At 44.9% G+C, this 19,893-nt stretch overlaps 1 protein-coding gene across 1 annotated transcript in view; it reads left to right on the top strand.

The window, feature by feature from the left end:
• Nucleotides 1–19,893, top strand: part of PHIP (pleckstrin homology domain interacting protein) — an 863,049-nt gene that overhangs the window by 688,731 nt on the left and 154,425 nt on the right. The window contains exon 30 of the mRNA XM_030199061.1: nucleotides 8,505–8,625. Coding sequence (XP_030054921.1) covers nucleotides 8,505–8,625 — 121 coding nt within the window. The remainder of the gene's footprint in view (nucleotides 1–8,504; nucleotides 8,626–19,893) is intronic.

Genomic DNA, 19,893 nt, shown 5'->3' with positions numbered 1-19,893 from the left:
CGTTCAAATATTTGAAAGGTATTAATCCGCAAATGAACCTTTTCCGGAGATGTGAAGGCGGTAGAATGAGAGGACTTGAAATGAGATTGAAGGGGGGCAGACTCAAGAAAAATGTCAGGAAGTATTATTTTCACAGAGAGAGTGCCAGAACCGGTGGTGGGAGGTGGGGCTGGTGGTTGGGAGGCGGGGATAGTGCTGGGCAGACTTATATGGTCTGTGCCCTGAAAAGGACAGGTACAAATCAAGGTAAGGTATACACAAAAAGTAGCACATATGAGTTTGTCTTGTTGGGCAGACTGGATGGACCATTCAGGTCTTTTTCTGCCGTCATCTACTATGTTACTATGTTACCCTGGTTAAGGTGGAGCCCATCCTTTCGGAATAGGCTCCCCCTTTTTCAGAATGTTGCCCAGTTCCTAAAAAATCTAAAACCCTCCTCCCTGCACCATCCTCTCATCCACGCATTGAGACTCCGGAGCTCTGCCTGTGCTCTTCAAACGGGTAGCACTTCAGAAAATGCTACCCTAGAGGTTCTGGATTTGAGCTTTCTACCTAAGAGCCTAAATTTGGCTTCCAGAACCTCTTTCCCACATTTTCCTATGTCATTGGTACCCATATGTACCAAGACATCTGGCTCCTCCCCAGCACTATGTAAAATCCTATCTAGGTGACGCTTGAGGTCCGCCACCTTCGCACCAGGCAGGCAAGTCACCAGGCGATTCTCATGTCCACCAACCACCCAGCTATCTACATGCCTAATAATCGAATCACCAACTACAACAGCTGTCCTGTCCCTTCCCACCTGGGCAGTAGCTCCTGGAGACACATCCTTGGTGTGAGAGGATATTGCTTTCTCTGCTGTGCTGGTCCTGTCTACAGGATTACTTCCAGCCTCACCAGGGCGATGCTGTCCTTTTCGGAGGCCTCCCTCCTCCGCGGCAGCATAGGGGCTGCCAGGTTGGAGGTGGGACTTCTCTACAACATCCCTGTAGGCCTCCTCTATGTACCTCTCTGTCTCCCTCAGCTCGTCCAAGTCTGCTATTCTAGCCTCAAGAGAATGGACTCGTTCTCTGAGAGCTAGGAGCCCTTTGCATGAAGCACACACATAGGACATCTCACCAAATGGGAGATAATCATACACGTGACACTCAAATCAAAAGACTGGCTAGCACCCTTCTTGCTGCTGGACTACTGTCTGTATCTTAATATTATAGAGTTTTTTAATTAAAACTTCTTAAGGCACTAGGGATATCAGATGAATATAATGATCATTTGAATGTTGTAATTTGCAATTTATTTAGGGTTTGCTTCTTAGAAAATAATTAAATGTAATTCAGAGTAATGAAAATTGAAAATTCCCCTCTTATTGTCTTAATTAGAATTGACTATAAATGAAGAGTTGAGCTAGAGGTGAGTGGAAGTTGGGGAGGGTGGGCGGGAATAAGGACTGCAGTGGGCCCTTCTGTGCCTTCTAGAGACTATCAGTTAATGCTGTGGTAGAAACTTCAAGTTTTAAACCTGTAGAGACTAGCTAATAAAGTCTGCTTGGTTTTTTTTTTTTGTTTGTTTGCTTTTCTTTTATTTTAAAATTCTAACTGTGTTTATCAATCCAACTTATTTTCGAATGAGATCGCTGGCCATCTTCCGACACAAATCGGGAGATGGCTGGCCATCTCCTCAACCCGGCCAAATCGGTATAATTGAAAGCTGATTTTGGCTGGCTTCAACTGCTTTCCGTTGCAGAGCCGGCCAAACTTCAAGGGGGCATTTCGGCAGGGTACAGAAGGCAGGATGGGGGTGTGGTTATGAGATGGCCAGCTTTGCCCGATAATGGAAGAAAGATGGCTGGCTCTGATGAGCATTTCGCCGGCTTCACTTAGTCCATTTATTTTTACAACCAAGCCTTAAAAAAGTGCCCCAATTGACCAGATGACCACTGGAGGGAATCGGAGATCACTTCCCCTTACTCCCCCAGTGGTCACCAACCCCCTCCCACCCAAAAAAAAAAAAATTTTAAACATTTTTTTGCCAGCCTCTGTGCCAGACTGAAATGTCATACCCAGCTCCCTGACAGCAGTATGCAGGTACCTGGAGCAGTTTTTTGTGGGTGCAGTGCACTTCAGGCAGGTGGACCCAGGCGCATCCCCCTCCCCACCTGTTACACTTGTGGTGGTAAATGGGAGCCCTCCAACCCCCCCCCCCCCAAAACCCACTGTACCCACATGTAGGTGCCCCCCTTCATCCCTTAAGGCTATGGTAGTGGTGTAGAGTTGTGGGGAGTGGGTTTTGGGGGGGATTTGGGGGGCTTAGCTCCCAAGGTAAGGGAGCTATGCACCTGGAAGCAATTTTTATTTTTTTAATTTTTAGAAGTGCCCCCTAGGGTTCCCCGTTGGTGTCCCGGCATGTGAGGGGGACCAGTGCACTTCAAATGCTGGCTCCTCCCACGACCAAATACCTTGCATTTTGCCGGGTTTGAGATGGCTGGGCCCGGTTTCCATTATGGCCGAAAACCGAAGCCAGCCATCTCTAAACCCGACGATCTCAACATTTGACCTAAATGTTGAGATTTAGCCGGGCCCAACCGTATTATCGAAAGAAAAGTTGGCCGGCCATCTTTTTCGATAATATGGTTGGCTCCGAAGATGGCCGTCGCCGTTCGATTATGCCCCTCTATATCTCACAATTCCTCTTTTAAACCCTTAATCTGTGGCAGAAACTTCAAGTTTTAAAACTATGGGGAAAAGGCTATGGAGACTAACTAATAAAATCTGCTTGCTTTTTTTATTTTAAAATTCTATGTTTGTCAATATCCTAATTCCTTTTTAAACCCTGATCTTTAAGCTGTGGTAGAAACTTCAAGTTTTAAAACTAGGGGAAAAGGCTATGGAGACTAGCTAATAAAAAGGCCCATTGCTTCAAAAAATGAAACGGGCGCTAGCAAGGCTATCATGTAATGGCGATTATGTTTTTAAGTCTCTCGTCGAAGCGATTTCTCCTCTCTCCCCTGCCCTCCCCTCCATGTCCAGCGATTCTTCCTTCCCTTCCCATCCCCTCTGTGTCCCGCAATTCTGACCTCCCCTCCTTGTGCAGCGATTCTCCTCTGCCCTGCCGTCCCCTCCGTGTCCAGCGATTCTGGCCTCCCCTCCATGTCCAGCGATTCTCCTCTGCCCTCCCCTCCGTGTCCCATGATTCTGGCCTCCCCTCCATGTCCAGCGATTCTCCTCTGCCCTCCCCTCACCTCAATGTCCTGCGATTCTGCCCTCCCCAGCGATTCTCCTCTGCCCTGCCCTCCCCTCCAGCGTTCCCTGCAGTCAGGTTGGGCTCGCGTCCCCTCCCCTCCAGCGTTCCGTTGCTTTGCTTGAGTTCGTAACATCCTGACATCATCAAGCCCCCAGCGTTTCCTTCCCTCTCACTGTTCCGCCTTCCTCTGACATCATCTCGTCTTTATGCGAGGGCTGGACAGTGAGAGGGAAGGGAACGCTGGAGGCTGGCTGACGTCAGGATGTTATGAACCCAGCCAGCCAGCCATAGAACGTTGAGGTACAAATTATTATATTACTAGTATAAAAGGCCCGTTTCGGTAGGCAATGAAACGGGCGCTAGCAAGGTATTCCCCCCCTGCAGCCACCCATTTGGTCTCAGGACCCCCTCCCCACCAACCCTCCTCTGCCCCTGCAGCCACGCATGTGCAGCGACTCTCCTCTCCCCCTGCAGCTACCCATGTCCAGCGACCCTCCTCTCCCCTGCCACCCTGCAGCCACCCATGTCCAACGACCCTCCTCTCCTTTCCCCTTGCCCCCCCTGTAGCCACCCATGGACAGCGACCCACTTCTCTCCCCTGCCCCCCCTGCAGCCACCCATGCCCAGTGACCCTCCTCTCCCCCTGCAGCGTCCCTTCTGTCTCCCATGCCCTCCCCTGCAGCCACCCATCTGTTCTCAGGACCCCCTCCCCACCTCCCTCTTCCCTCCCCCCCGCTGCAGCCATCCATGTCCAGCGACCCGACCCTCCCCCTGCCCCCTCCAGCTACCCATGTCCGGCGACCCTCCCCTCCCCCCCCCCCCCCCCCGGTGCATCACCCAAACCCCTCCCCCCCCCCCCCCAGTGCATCACCCAAGCCCCTACCCCCGCCCCTCGGGCACATCAACCCCCCTCGCCACCCGCAGCTGCCAATACTAACGCTGTCCGACCGCTGCTGCGTCTCCTGTTGAGCAGCAGCGGCCGGTACAAAAAGAAAAAAGCCAAAAAAAAGATTTTAAACCTGAAACACGGCATTGGCTGTCATCTCTGCAGCCGCTCCTCCTCTCCCCTCTGACGTCGCTGCACTCCTCCGGGGTCTTCCTGCAGGGGCACTGCCTGGCTCGCGGTTTTGCAGGGCAGGGGCTTGGGTGTTGCGCCGAGGGGGGGGGGTACTGACAGCTGTTTCCCAGGCAGATACTCCTCCCCTTGCCTTGGAATCAGCTGTCAGTGACATCACTGACGTCAGTGCATTCTTACCTGCCTAGCAGACCACCTCCGAGGGAGCCACGGTACCAGGCACATTAGAACGTTGGAGGTGAGAATTATTGTATAGGACAGGAAGATTCTGTGTTTATCAATATCCTACAATTCCTCTTTTAAACCCTAATCTTTACGTTACCAAGCTCAGAATAGAATAATGTCACTTACTCACAGAGATGTCCTCTTCTCTCAGAATATTAACTCCAATTAATGGCTCTGTGCAAGTAAACAAAGCATATGTTTTCATCATATGGAGGAGTAGCCTGGTGATCAGTGCAATGGACTTTGCTCCTGGCGAACTGAATTTGATTCCCACTGCAGCTCATTGTGACTCGGGCCAAGTCACTTAACCCTCAATTGCCCCAGGTACAAAATAAGTACCTGTATATAACCTCTTTGACTGTAACCACAGAAAGGCGATATATCAAGTCCTATCCCCTTTCCCTTTACCACTTCCATTTCTTTATGTAGATATTCAATAGAAATCAAACAAAATAAAACATGGAAAAGAAAATAAGATGATACCTTTTTTATTGGACATAACTTAATACATTTCTTGATTAGCTTTCGAAGGTTGCCCTTCTTCCTCAGATCGGAAATAAGCAAATGTGCTAGCTGACAGTGTATATAAGTGAAAACATTCAAGCATTACTATGAAAGTCTGACAGGGTGGGAGGAGGGGGGTGGGTAGGAAGTATGCATGGGGACATCAAAGCATATCATTGATATTCTAACAGGATGGGTGTGGATAGGTGAGGGGTGGGGTGATCTACAGAGACATACAGCTTTATGGTTTATAATGGGCTAGGAACCCCAGATCCTTGTTAAGTCCTTTCTGTTGGGTGTTAAAATATTCAATCATTCTGACTTCAAAGGTCTTACGATTATGTTTTTAAGTCTCTCGTCGAAGCGATTTCTCCTCTCTCCCCTGCCCTCCCCTCCATGTCCAGCGATTCTTCCTTCCCTTCCCATCCCCTCTGTGTCCCGCAATTCTGACCTCCCCTCCTTGTGCAGCGATTCTCCTCTGCCCTGCCGTCCCCTCCGTGTCCAGCGATTCTGGCCTCCCCTCCATGTCCAGCGATTCTCCTCTGCCCTCCCCTCCGTGTCCCATGATTCTGGCCTCCCCTCCATGTCCAGCGATTCTCCTCTGCCCTCCCCTCACCTCAATGTCCTGCGATTCTGCCCTCCCCAGCGATTCTCCTCTGCCCTGCCCTCCCCTCCAGCGTTCCCTGCAGTCAGGTTGGGCTCGCGTCCCCTCCCCTCCAGCGTTCCGTTGCTTTGCTTGAGTTCGTAACATCCTGACATCATCAAGCCCCCAGCGTTTCCTTCCCTCTCACTGTTCCGCCTTCCTCTGACATCATCTCGTCTTTATGCGAGGGCTGGACAGTGAGAGGGAAGGGAACGCTGGAGGCTGGCTGACGTCAGGATGTTATGAACCCAGCCAGCCAGCCATAGAACGTTGAGGTACAAATTATTATATTACTAGTATAAAAGGCCCGTTTCGGTAGGCAATGAAACGGGCGCTAGCAAGGTATTCCCCCCCTGCAGCCACCCATTTGGTCTCAGGACCCCCTCCCCACCAACCCTCCTCTGCCCCTGCAGCCACGCATGTGCAGCGACTCTCCTCTCCCCCTGCAGCTACCCATGTCCAGCGACCCTCCTCTCCCCTGCCACCCTGCAGCCACCCATGTCCAACGACCCTCCTCTCCTTTCCCCTTGCCCCCCCTGTAGCCACCCATGGACAGCGACCCACTTCTCTCCCCTGCCCCCCCTGCAGCCACCCATGCCCAGTGACCCTCCTCTCCCCCTGCAGCGTCCCTTCTGTCTCCCATGCCCTCCCCTGCAGCCACCCATCTGTTCTCAGGACCCCCTCCCCACCTCCCTCTTCCCTCCCCCCCGCTGCAGCCATCCATGTCCAGCGACCCGACCCTCCCCCTGCCCCCTCCAGCTACCCATGTCCGGCGACCCTCCCCTCCCCCCCCCCCCGGTGCATCACCCAAACCCCTACCCCCCCCCCCCAGTGCATCACCCAAGCCCCTACCCCCGCCCCTCGGGCACATCAACCCCCCTCGCCACCCGCAGCTGCCAATACTAACGCTGTCCGACCGCTGCTGCGTCTCCTGTTGAGCAGCAGCGGCCGGTACAAAAAGAAAAAAGCCAAAAAAAAGATTTTAAACCTGAAACACGGCATTGGCTGTCATCTCTGCAGCCGCTCCTCCTCTCCCCTCTGACGTCGCTGCACTCCTCCGGGGTCTTCCTGCAGGGGCACTGCCTGGCTCGCGGTTTTGCAGGGCAGGGGCTTGGGTGTTGCGCCGAGGGGGGGGGGTACTGACAGCTGTTTCCCAGGCAGATACTCCTCCCCTTGCCTTGGAATCAGCTGTCAGTGACATCACTGACGTCAGTGCATTCTTACCTGCCTAGCAGACCACCTCCGAGGGAGCCACGGTACCAGGCACATTAGAACGTTGGAGGTGAGAATTATTGTATAGGACAGGAAGATTCTGTGTTTATCAATATCCTACAATTCCTCTTTTAAACCCTAATCTTTACGTTACCAAGCTCAGAATAGAATAATGTCACTTACTCACAGAGATGTCCTCTTCTCTCAGAATATTAACTCCAATTAATGGCTCTGTGCAAGTAAACAAAGCATATGTTTTCATCATATGGAGGAGTAGCCTGGTGATCAGTGCAATGGACTTTGCTCCTGGCGAACTGAATTTGATTCCCACTGCAGCTCATTGTGACTCGGGCCAAGTCACTTAACCCTCAATTGCCCCAGGTACAAAATAAGTACCTGTATATAACCTCTTTGACTGTAACCACAGAAAGGCGATATATCAAGTCCTATCCCCTTTCCCTTTACCACTTCCATTTCTTTATGTAGATATTCAATAGAAATCAAACAAAATAAAACATGGAAAAGAAAATAAGATGATACCTTTTTTATTGGACATAACTTAATACATTTCTTGATTAGCTTTCGAAGGTTGCCCTTCTTCCTCAGATCGGAAATAAGCAAATGTGCTAGCTGACAGTGTATATAAGTGAAAACATTCAAGCATTACTATGAAAGTCTGACAGGGTGGGAGGAGGGGGGTGGGTAGGAAGTATGCATGGGGACATCAAAGCATATCATTGATATTCTAACAGGATGGGTGTGGATAGGTGAGGGGTGGGGTGATCTACAGAGACATACAGCTTTATGGTTTATAATGGGCTAGGAACCCCAGATCCTTGTTAAGTCCTTTCTGTTGGGTGTTAAAATATTCAATCATTCTGACTTCAAAGGTCTTACGTTCTTGTATGGTTTTAAAGTTACCTTTGAGGATTCTCACTGTGAAATCACTGGTACAGTGTCCTGGTCCTGTAAAATGTTGACCAACAGGCGTGGGAACCCTGCTGGCACCAGTATTGTTCATATGATGTCTATGTAAATTGAATCTTGTCTTAAGCATCTGGCCTGTTTCTCCAATATAGCATCCTTCGTTACATTTTTTACACTGAATGATATATACCACATTGGAAGATGAGCAAGTGAAAGATCCCTTTATGTTGAATATCTTTCCTTTGTGGATGACTTTGGGGTCCTGTGAAATATTTTGGCATAGTTTGCAACTGGATAAATTACAGGGAAGTGTGCACTTCTGTTCCTTTTCAGTCTGTGAAGGAAGTTTACTTCTGATTAGCTTGTATTTTAAATTGGGTGGCTGTCGGAAGGCCAGTACTGGTGGGGATGGGAATATCTCTTTCAGTAATTCATCCTCCTGGAGTATAGGTTGTAGATCTCTTTATGTAGGTAAGAAGACCTTTAGTTCAGCGAGTTTACCTCCATATGTCAGAGATAAAGACTGACCCTTGTCAGAGACTTTTCTTTCAGTTTTTGGAAAAATAGAAAACATTCTGTTTCTGTCCCTTAAACTGTGTGTCAAGGAACGTGGTTTTTAGAGCATTGTAGGTTTATGGTTGAGTTCAAAGCAATGTTTTCTTTTCTAATATGTTTTAGATATTGCTTCTGCATTCATGGCACCTGTGGATCTCCAAGCTTATCCAATGTACTGCACTGTGGTGTCATATCCAACTGACCTCAGTACAATTAAGCAAAGACTGGAAAACAGATTTTACAGGTTAGGTCTATAGTCTTTTATTATATATAATGAAGCCTTTGACTGTAAAGAAATTCTAAGCTGTAAATTTATTTTTCTTTTATATCAAGTATATGCCTTAGGATCAGAGCTTGCTAAGAGGTAGAACTTCCGAGATAAATCAAACTAAGTATAAAAATTGACTTGTTTCAGTCTGATTTATTTGGGAGGGATAAGCTAAAAAAGAAGTTAAATTATTTTCCTCAGTTTTTTTAAAAATTTTGTAGGAGAAATGTGTGTTTCAGGCTTATGCTATTCAGATTTGGTTTCTAGAGTTTTGTGCATGGGCATCACAGCACACTTCTCTATTTCATAAAATAACATACGTTCACTGTTATTTTAAAGTTCCTTGAGTACTTTTGTCCAAGGACAAGCAGCACAGAATCCTCACATACGGGTGACATCACTGATGGAGCCCAGCATGGGAAACAGTATGCCAGAAACCTTTTCTAGAAGCTTTTCTAGAAGCTTTTCTAGAAGCCTCATCACATATGTGCACCCATTCCCACCAGCCACTCCTACCATGATACCCCTTAAAACCTCAAAGTTTATTTTAAGGCATGTCCTGTTGCATAGTTTTTTGACATTTCCCTGTTGTTTTCTTAGGTTTTCCACCATTTTTCAAAATATTTTTTCATCTCTATAAACCATGATCCTTTTCATTGTATTTTTTGTTCACACATGTCAAAAAGAGGCAGAAAAAGATTGAGAATCTTTTTGGAGATAAGAACGGTCAATCGGCATTGGAAGAATCGGTTTCCATAGGTCCAGGAGCTGCATTGGATGCTATGGGATGCATTGACATTGAGAATATCTTGGTCACCCTCAGTATTGAACAGTAGAAGTGGACATCATCCAATTCCCGCCCAAAGAAGAGGACGGATTTGACCTTGTCTTCATCAGTGCTGAGGAAATGGGATACAGGGTATTGGGCAGAGGCTGAGGTGTCTCAACATCATTCTGTTGAAGGATGGCACTGAGATCACTGATGGTCATCCAAGCCCCATTAGGATGAGGACCACTCATCCTCTGTGCCATCGGAGAGGGTGCACCAGCTTTTATGAGCCTGAGACGCCAGATCCAGTATGCCTCAGGTGACTCAAGAGGACATGGCCACTCCTACCATGATGTCTCCACCTTTATGGAGCACTTATTTGCTGAATGCAATGCTGCAGATTCGACACCGTCAATGTTGATGGCAGGAGCAGTGTAGCTAGTACTCAAGACCCATGCCCTGCCTGAAATAGACTTCTTGGTGTTGAGACCTGGAGGGTTAGCTGCAACGTTTTCCATTTCTAGTGCAGTGGGTGGAGGAAGTCTTACCAAGGCACCAAGAGTCGTCAGTGATTTGATTCCGTAGGAGGCCTGACCATTATGTCAATAGTGCGAGACAGTGAGAAACTCAGGCTTCACCAACTGAATTCCTTTTTTGAGTCTGAGTCAGACACTCCTGGGAGTCAGAGAAGGAACTAAGGAGCTTCGCAGGGAACAATCCATTAGTTTTTGTTCAGATTTCCCTTCAAATCCCCACCAGAGGAACTTTTCACTGATTTTATACAAGAGATGGCACACAGCATCGAATTTCAGTTAGAGATGGAGGAGAAGCCCAGAGCAGAAATATTAGATATCTTCCAATTCCTTGTCTCTACTCCCCCTGGAGGCTGTGGCAGTGCCTCTTCAGAACATTCGGAAGAGCATGCATTCTATTAATAAAAAGGTCAACTCTGTGTATAGAGGCCAGAAGTCTCAAGGATTTGAGAAACAGCTTCCTCACCGTTCTATGGTGGTCAAATCTGCTCTCAAAAGAGCCAGAGGTTCCAGAGCTCACTCCTTAGTGCCCACAGAGGCATTAGAACATAAGAATAGCCATACTGGATCAGACCAATGGTCCATTTATCCCAGTATCTTCTTTCTAACATTGACTAATCCAGGTCACAAATACTTGGCAGAATCCCAAATAGTAGCAAGATGCCATGCTACTGATCCCTGAACAATGAGCAGTGTTCAACAACAATTTGTTGAATGAAAAAAAATCCTCCTATTCATTTTAAGTATTTCCATGTAACTTCATTGAGTGTCTCCTAGTCTTTGTACTTTTTGAAAGAGTAAAAAATCGATTCACTTTTACCATAAGTACATAAGTATTGCCGTACTGGGAAAGACCAAAGGTCCATCAAGCCCAGCATCCTGTTTCCAACAGTGGCCAATACAGGTCACAAATACCTGGCAAGATCCCAACAAAGTACAAAACATTTTATATTGCTTATCCCAGAAATAGTGGATTTTCTCCAAGCCCATTTAATAATGGTCTATGGACTTTTCCTTTAGGAAGCCATCCAAACCTTTTTTTCAACTCCGCTAAGCTAACCACCTTTACCACATTCTCTGTCAACGAATTCCTGAGTTTAATTACACATTGAGTGAAGAAAAATTTCTCCGATTCATTTTTAATTTACTACATTGCAGCTTCATCGCATGCCCCCTAGTCCTAGTATTTTTGGAAAGTGTAAACAGACGCTTCACATCTACCCGTTCAACTCCACTCATTATTTTATAGACCTCTATCATTTCTCCCCTCAGCTGCCTTTTCTCCAAGCTGAAGAGCCCTAGCCGCTTTAGCCTTTCCTCATAGTAAAGTCGTCCCATCCCCTTTATCATTTTCGTCGCCCTTCTCTGCACCTTTACTAATTCCACTATATCTTTTTTGAGATGCGACGACCAGAATTGAACACAATATTCGAGGTGCGGTCGCACCATGGACCGATACAAAGGCAGAATAATATCCTTATTTTTGTTTTCAGTCTCTTTCCTAATGATACCCAACATTCTATTTGCTTTCCTAGCCACAGAAGCACACTTTGAATATGATACAGACATTTAAATACTTTAAAGGTATTAATATAGAAACAAATATCTTCCAGAGAAAGGAAAATGGTTAAACTAGAGGACGTGAATTGAGGTTGCAGGTTGGAAGACTCAGGAGTAATGTCAGAAAATTCTTTTTTATGGAGAGGGTGGTTGATGCCTGGAAGGTGGTGGTGGAGAAAGAAACTGTAGCACAATTCAATAAGGCGTGGGATGAACACAGACAATCTCTAATTAGAAAGTGAATGGTATAAAAAACAAAACTAAGGGTTTGCATGTCAATTGGTGCTTAGATGGAAACTCTGGCTGTATCAACTAAGCTTGGTGCTAGTCTGGCTTGTACAGTTGAGTCGTGCATATATCAATCCGGTTGTAGGATGGGCTGGAAAGAGCTTCAACGGTACCTCCAGTAATTTGGAACGTGAGGACAATGATGGGTATACTTTTTTATAGTCTGTGTCCCGCAAATGACAAGACAGATTTGGATAGGCTGGGTTGGTCTTTGATAGCAATTCCAGTAGTTGGAACATAAGGAGAGAGCCTGTAAGACTTCTACAGTCTTTGTCCCAGAAACACCAAAGAAAGACCATGATCAAGTATGTCATATGTTTTTTGTTGATTTAATCTTGAATTGATCATGAAGACTGTGGGGCAGACTGCATGGACCATTCAGGTCTTTATCTGCCATCATTTACTATGTTACTATGAATAGTTTTGTGTCATCTGCAAATTTAATCACTTCTCTTGTTCAGATTTCCAGATCATTTATAAATATGTTAAATTAAATAGTGCTTGTCCCAGTACACAGCGGCACTCCACTATTCACCACCATTGAGAAAAATGGCCATATAACCCTATCCACTGTTTGCTATACATTAACCAGTTCTTAATTCCGAACAGAACATTGCCTGCTATCCCATGGCTTTTTAATTTTTTCTGTAGTCTCTCATTAGGGACTTTGTAAAAAGCTTTCTGAAAACGTAGATACATAGACTTACAAAGTTACATAGTAACCTATGTCATTTTTTAAGTTTATGTGCTTTGAAAATGAGCCTCTGTATCTCCTGGCTCACCCTTATCCACATGTGAAATGAAGCAGATTGGTGAGGCATGGCTTCCCTTGGCTGAATTCATGCTAACTCTGTCCCATTAAACCATGTTTGTCTTTGTGTTCCACTGTTTTGCCCGGCACTGAAGTCAGGTTTACCGATCTGTGATTTCCCGGATCACTCCTGGAACCCTTTTTAAAAATAAGTTTACATTGGCCACCCTCCAATCTTCACATACTACAGATGGTTTTATCAACAGGTTACTGATCATTAACAGCAGATTAACAATTCCATGCTTGAGTTATTTTTGTACCCTGGGGTGCGTACCATCTGGTCCATGTGATATAGTACTCTTTAATTTGTTGATTTGGCTCAGTACATCTTCCAGGTTACATAAGTACATAAGCATCGCCATTCCGGGACAGACCAAAGGTCCATCAAGCCCAGCACCCTGTCACTGACCGCGCCCAAAAGAACAAGCAATTTGTCCCGCCCATTCAAGAAATACTGTATTATTCCCTCATCCATTCAATAACATTTTATGGCTTTTTCCTCCAGGAAGCTGTCCAACCCTTTTTTGAAGTCCGCTAAGTTAACCGCCTTAACCACCTTTTCTGGCAGTGAATTCCAGAGTTAAAATACGCGTTGAGTGAATAAATGTTTCCTCCAATTCGTTTTAAATTTACCACACTGCAGCTTCATCGCATGCCCCCTTGTCCTAGTATTTTTGGAAAGCGTAAACAGATGCTCCACATAGACCCATTCCACTCATTGTCTTATAGACCTCTATCATATCTCCCCTCAGCCGCCTTTTCTCCAAGCTGAAGAGCCCCAGCCTCTTCAGCCTATCCTGATAGGGAAGTTGTCCCATCCCCTGTATCATCTTTGTCTCCCTTCTCTGCACTTTTCCCAATTCCACTATGTCTTTTTTCAGGTGCGGCAACCAGAATTGAACACAATACTCGAGGTGCGGTCGCACCATGAAGCGATACAACGGCAGAATAATATCCTTATTTTTGTTTTCAGTCTCTTTCCTAATGATACCCAACATTCTATTTGCTTTCCTAGCCACAGAAGCACATTGAGCAGAAATTTTCAACGTATCATCAATGATGACATCTAGATCCTTTTCTCGGTCCGTGACTCCCAGTGCTGAACCTTGCATGACGTAGTTAGAGTTCCTCTTTCCCACATGCATCACTTTACACTTGTTCACATAAAACGTCATCTGCCATTTAGACGCCCAGTCTTGTAACGTCCTCTTGTAGTTTTTCACAATCTTCCCGCAATTTGACTACTTTGAATAACTTTGTGTCATCGGCAAATTTGATTACCTCACTAGTTATCCCCATCTCTAGGTCATTTATGAATATGTTAAAAAGCAGAGGTTCCAGCACCGATCCCTGAGGGACCCCGCTAACTACCCTTCTCCATTGCGAATATTGACCTTTTAATCCTACTCTCTGTTTCCTATCTTTCAACCAGTTTTTAATCCACAGTAAGACACTACCTCCAATCCCATGTCCCTCTAATTTCCTCTGTAGTCTTTCATGAGGCACCTTATCAAATGCCTTCTGAAAATCTAGATACACAATTTCAACCGGCTCACCTTTGTCCACATGTTTACCCCTTCAAAGAAATACAGCAGATTGGTGAGGCAAGACTTCCCTTCACTAAATCCATGTTGACTTTACCCCATTAGTCCATGCTTTTGAATGTGCTCTGTGATTTTGTTCTTGATAATAGTCTCTACCATTTTGCCCGGCACCGACATCAGACTCACTGGTCTATAATTTCCCGTGTCTCCTCTGGAGCCTTTTTTAAATATCGGCGTTACATTGGCCACCCTCCAATCTTCCAGTACCACGCTCAATCTTAAGGATAAATTACAAATCAATAACAGGAGCTCCACCAGCTCATTTTTTAGTTCTGTCAGTACTATAGGGTGAATACCATCCGGTCCATGAGATTTGCTACTCTTCAGTTTGCAGAACTGCTCCAGTTAGATTGTAAGCTCTGTCGAGCAGGAACTGTCTCTTCATGTTCAAGTGTACAGTGCTGCATACGTCTAGTAGCGCTATAGAAATGATAAGTAGTAGTAGTAGCATTACGTCTTCCAGATTTACGGATATTTCAATAAGTTTTTCTGACTCTTCAGCTTCGAATACCCTGTCCAGCACTTATATCCCACCCAAATCTTCCTCGGTGAAGACTGAAGCAAAGAACTCATTTAGTTTTTCTGCTATTTCTTTTTTTTTTTTTAATCTTTATTTATAGATTTTTAACAAACATAATGAATTATATGAGTGTTAATACACAAAAAGAAAATGTCTTCACTTATAAATAACAACTAATATCTAAGTTCCCTTTTACTATCGTCCACAATATTACATCAAATAAATGATCCAAGATAAGAAAAATAAAGTAATCCAGCTTATATTAAACAGTCATTGATCAATATAACTATAACTAAAGAAGCGTCTTTCCTAAGTGGTTAACTCTAGCCTGCTATACAGTGGTACATATGGGGTTAAACTTGTACACTAACCTCTTTGCTACTCAGAAATTCTTCTAACTGCTTTGGGTCAAAGAATTGATATAGTTTGGATTGAAATTTAACTCTACAAATGCAGGGAAACCGCAGAAGAAATTCCGCCCCCACTGCTACTGTTCTAGACCGCAGCAGTAGGAACCTCTTACGTCTCCTCTGCGTTTCCCTGGAAAGATCCGGAAAAACTCTTATCTTTGAACCCAAAAACTCAGAATCTAAATGCCTTAGAGATAGTTTAAGTACTGCATCTCTATCCATTTCTAACGCAAACGTTGCAAGCAAGGTAGTTCTCTGTGTAATTACTTCAAGAGATGTTTCCAGGAATTCAGTTAAGTTCATTGCCCCCTGTAAAGGTACATTTTCAGATGATTTAACATCTAATTGAAGGTAAAAGGCTCTAGTAATAGGGGGCAATGATGTCTCCTGCATTCCTAGTATCTCAACTAAATATTTTTTAAGCATTTGGACTGGAGAAATCAAAGGTGATCTGGGAAAATTCAAAAAACGAAGAGACAATCTTTTAGATTAATTTTCCAGATATTCCAATCGTCTAAGAGTAAAGTTTCTCTCCTTAATTGAAGCCTGTTCAAAAAGTTCCAATTTTTCAGTTCTTTCAGTCAGTTTTTTGACTTCAGAGGCTTGAGAAACATTAATTTGTAGTTGGTTCAATGCAGTCTCAGACAGTGCTTTAATTGACTCTATATTTTGAAAAATTAAAGTTTGTAAAGCAGTTCGAGTGTTAAATGTCAAGTCCCATAGTGACTCTAAGGTCACTACGGCTGGTTTTTCTATCTCTCCCAACAAAACCTCCAGTTGAGGGGCTTTCACAGCTTGCTCCAGAATACTCACAGTTTTAGATAAAACTGCATGAGTTGATGGCACTTCCGAGGCTCTTTGGCTGTCAGCTCCAGATCTTCTCTCCGGTAGGCTCCCTCCCTGAACGCTCAGTACTCCGCTTCGGTCCAAGACGTCAGGGCTCACCAAGAGAGATTCTCTTCCGGGTTGAGGGGGCGCCGCACGTTCGACGGGGCTTAGGGAAGCTCCGTCTCCACTGCTGTTCAGTGACGAGGCACTGACTCGAGCAGAAGGAGTAGAAACCATCGTAGGAACGGGCACTGCTCCAAAGCGATCCAAAGTCGTCTGTTTGAGCTGGGGCATTCCGCCCGGGGCAAGGGGAGCTTCCCGAACTTTGCCTCGTCTTTTCCCCATCACGCGGATGGGGTAAGATGCTCTCTTCAGCGAGATTCGATCAGTCTCAAAAGCGTGTCCGTTGACGCTTCCTATACGATCCTTTTCTGCTATTTCTTTGTCTTCCTTGATCACCCCTTTTACACCCCGGTCATCCAGAGGGCCAACCGATTCTTTTGCCGGTTTCCTGCTTTTAATGTATCTAAAAAAATATTTACTATCAGTTTTTGCCTCTAACGCTATCTTTCTTTCAAAATCCTAGATTTCTCAGTCATCACCCTTGAAAACTGTTTCTAGTACTGGTAGATTCTTTGCATCATCTTCAGTAAAGACCAAAGCAAACCATTCAGTCTCTCCGCAGTGGCCTTGATGTGCCTTGATGATCTAATGATAACATAGTAAGTGATGGCAGATAAAGACCTGAACAGTCCATCTAGTCTGCCCAACAGTCACACTCATTATCAATATATGATTAAATCAACATTGAATGTTTTCCCTTCAGGAAAATGCTGAAGACCCATCTCTTCAAGACAGCTTACCTGCCTGACCCGACTTAACTTTAAACTCTTCCTCCTAATTTCAGTCCTGATGATCATTATACCTTAGACTATATTTCCCAATCTCCTATCCCCTTATCTTTTCCTATCCATCCTTTGCCCAACCCAGTCGTGAGAACAATCAGCCTGCTGTCCTCGGAGAACACCTGCTACAGGTATGTATCATTCGCTTTATTTATAAGTGAGTATTTGTATACAACAAGGGTGATTTTGAACTTAATAACATACATAAAAATCATTTAAAAAAAACGGTTTCTCATAGTTCTGTTACATTGATCATGTGAAACCAGAACGAGTAGTTACCCCAATTTAGGATAAGTATTAAATTTTAACTGCCAGACCCTCGACCATTCTTCTAAATTTTGGAGATCCCTTCTCATTGTTTCTACTCCCTCCAGGGTATCCACTCTATTGGCTATCTTCGTGTCATCTGCAAAAAGGCAAACCTTCCAACACTTCAGCAATATCTCTCACAAATATATTAAATAAAATGGGCCCTAGCACCTACCCGTGAGGAACCTCACTGCTCACCATCCTTTCCTCCGAGCGGATTCCATTTACCACCACCCTTTGCCACCTGTCGGTCAGCCAGTTTTCTATCCAATTCACCACTTTCGATCCTAAGTTCAGCCTTTTCAGCTTATTCACGAGTCTTCTGTGGGGGACCGTATCAAAGGCTTTGCTGAAATGCAAGTAGATTACATTTAGAACACGGCCTTCATCCATTTCTTTTCTCACCCAGTCAATCAATGAGATTCATTTGGCAGGATTTTCCTTTGATAAGGCCATGTTGCCTCAGGTCCTGTAACCAGTTGTCTTCTAGAAAGTTAACTATCTTTTCTTTCAGCAGCGACTCCATTATTTTTCCTACCACCGACATGAGACTTACCGGTCTGTAGTTTCCCACTTCTTTTCTCCACTTTTGTGAAGAGGGACTACATCCGCTCGTCTCCAGTCTTGCAGAACCTCTCCCGTCTGTAAAGATCTATCTTTAAGAGGTCGCACCAGGACTTCTCTGAGCTCCCTCAGTATCCTGGGATGTATCCCATTTGGCCCCATAGCTTTGTCCACCTTCAGATTCTCAAGCTGTTTCTTAGGCTTCTCCCACTGGGAACCTCTTGCCCTGTTTCTTCTTCTCTAAGAAGTTCACCCCGTTTGAGCAGAACTGTACCATTGGAGACCGTTAACTTCTGACCATCAAGTTAGCTCTGGAAGAATGGAGACTGTCAGCTGACGGAGACATTTATTGGAAAGGGCCACACACCTTTTAATCATAACCACCGACCATAAGATTTAACCACAGGAGACCAAAAGACTTGAACCCTCATCAGGCTAGTTGGTCACTCTTCTCCTATTTTGATTTTTGGTTGACCTGTAATCTGGCAGAAAAGAATGCCTGGGCGGATGCCCTTTCCAAGTCCTTCAATCTCGCTAGTACCATTTTTGAGCCTCAACTCATCATCGATCCAAGAAAGATTCTAGCCATCTCCCAGATTACTGTGCTTCCTGAGAAGACTGGTTCCTAAATGTCTAATAAGGAAGGTCTTGCAGTGGGCATGCAATTTCTAATCTGACCACAAATTCTTGTAAATAATGATCTGACCAGATCAATGCTGATGAGCAAGCATCTACATATCTTGTCCTATTTTTACAAGATGATGAAATGATTGCATCTAGTTTATGCCCCCCTATATGGGAGCTACCATTATTTATTGTTCTCAAATTTGTTACTTAAAAACCTCATATAAGCAATTGCTTCTTTTTCCTCACTATTCCTTAAATGCAGATTAAAATCATGCATAACCATTTGTAATATCATTGTTTGCAGTTCTTCCATTTCAAGTGCGCATTTCTTTGGCGATCTTAGATCATTGAAAACCCAAACATTCCTGATACAGTCTGACTTTTAGTGCTAGTCCTCTAAACCTGAGACCATTCATTGAGTTCAATATCTCTACTTCAAGTCTTATTAAAAATTGCCACCTCACTCCACCTTTTTTTATGTATAAATTGAATGTGGGCAGATCTGTAATAATGAGCTGTCTCAGTTTGCCATGTTTCTATTGTTATGACCAAGCCTTAATAATTATTTCAGACTGGATACCTAATAAGATCTATCTCATTACAAACTAACCTTGCATTGAAATTATGTTTTTAAACTGCTCTTATATTTTCCTCTTTCTGCCTTTTGCTTCGTTTCACTAATCTTAGATAAGCTATTCTCTTCCTTTTCCTCACTGTCTATTTAATCTACCATCCTACTACCCCTTCCTAATATAGTAGTAATAGTCTGATTTATCAACAATCAATCAAACATGACTCATTTCATTTTAAAAAAAAAGTCTTTTCTTTCTCTAAGGGTTCCCACCTTTCTTTTCTCCCAAGGAACTAGGAAAAATGATGCCTCTCTGTCGGAGTGGAGGAGTAGCCTAGTGGTTAGTGCAGTGGACTTTGATCCTGGGGAACTGAGTTTGATTCCCACTGCAGCTCCTTGTGACTCTGGGCAAGTCACTTAACCCTCCATTGCCCCTGGTACAAAATAAGTAACTGAATATATGTAAACCACTTTGAATGTAGTTGCAAAAACCTCAGAAATGCGGTATATCAAGTCTCATTTCCCTTTCCCTTTCCCATTTTCTAATCTATCCTATTTAAATTGCCTTCCATAGTAATGGAACCCTACATTCTCCGAGGACAAGCAGGCTGCTTGTTCTCACGACTGGGTTGACGTCCGCGGCAGCCCCCACCAACTGGAAGAAGCTTCGCGGGACGGTCGGCACGCAGGCCACGCCCACCGCGCATGCGCGGCCGCCTTCCCGCCCGTGCGCGACCGCTCCCGCCAGTTACTTTTTTTCCGCGACTGGAGAGAGTTGTGCAATTGCCTCTCTCTCCGTTCAGCCGCCGGATTTTTCGACCGCGTTTACGCGGATCGTTGCTTTGGATTCCCGTTCGGTTTCCTCTTTCTTTTCTTTCTTTGCATTGTAAAAAAAAAAAAAAAAAAAAAAAAGATTTTCGCGCGTGTGGAGCACGCGCTCCCCTT

This window comes from Microcaecilia unicolor, chromosome 3 (assembly GCF_901765095.1).
Source record: "Microcaecilia unicolor chromosome 3, aMicUni1.1, whole genome shotgun sequence".
In the NCBI taxonomy this organism is placed as follows: domain Eukaryota; kingdom Metazoa; phylum Chordata; class Amphibia; order Gymnophiona; family Siphonopidae; genus Microcaecilia; species Microcaecilia unicolor.
Note: the sequence above shows the minus strand (reverse complement) of the source record. Positions and strands in the feature narration are given on the sequence as shown.